General features: G+C 67.7%; 1 protein-coding gene across 1 annotated transcript in view; it reads left to right on the forward strand.

The window, feature by feature from the left end:
• Window positions 1-276: 276 nt before the first annotated feature.
• The window catches only part of NDUFA1 (NADH dehydrogenase (ubiquinone) 1 alpha subcomplex, 1, 7.5kDa), a gene marked incomplete at its 5' end in the record, with an annotated part of 555 nt that continues 289 nt past the window's right edge, over window positions 277-542 (forward strand). Inside the window, one exon of the mRNA XM_009579282.1 lies at window positions 277-366. Coding sequence (XP_009577577.1) covers window positions 277-366 — 90 coding nt within the window. The remainder of the gene's footprint in view (window positions 367-542) is intronic.

The following is a 542-nucleotide window of genomic DNA, read 5'->3' on the forward strand; positions in this document are numbered from 1 at the left end:
ACCCCTTCCCTCCGAGATCCCCCTTCCCCCGGGGAGCCCCTTCCCCCCAGCCCTCTGCTTTCCCCTGGGATCCCTTCCCTCCCGGGCCCGCCTTCCCCTGGGACCCCTTCCCTCCGAGATCCCCCTTCCCCCGGGGAGCCCCTTCCCCCCAGCCCTCTGCTTTCCCCTGGGATCCCTCCCCTCCTTCCCTCCCGGGCCCGCCTTCCCCTGGGACCCCTTCCCTCCGAGATCCCCCTTCCCCGGGGGCCGTAACGGGCAGCGCTGTGCGTGCTGCAGGAGAAGAGGATCGCCCGCTATCCCTACCAGTGGACCCTGATGGAGAGAGACAGGCGGGGGGCGGGGGTCAACAAGGACTACGTCTCCCAGGCCGCTGGGAGCGAAGCAGGAGCCATGTGCTGCTCCCCCTGTCCCCAGGTTCTGGGCAGGGGGCTCCCACGGCACTGGTGGGCACTGGTCACTCTTGGGGCTGGCGGGGCTCGCTCTGTACCTGCAGCTGGCCTGCCTCTGGGGATGTGCATTTTTATTTTTTTTTTTATTTCGGA

This window comes from Fulmarus glacialis, unplaced genomic scaffold (assembly GCF_000690835.1).
Source record: "Fulmarus glacialis isolate BGI_N327 unplaced genomic scaffold, ASM69083v1 scaffold16916, whole genome shotgun sequence".
Taxonomy (NCBI): Eukaryota; Metazoa; Chordata; class Aves; order Procellariiformes; family Procellariidae; genus Fulmarus; species Fulmarus glacialis.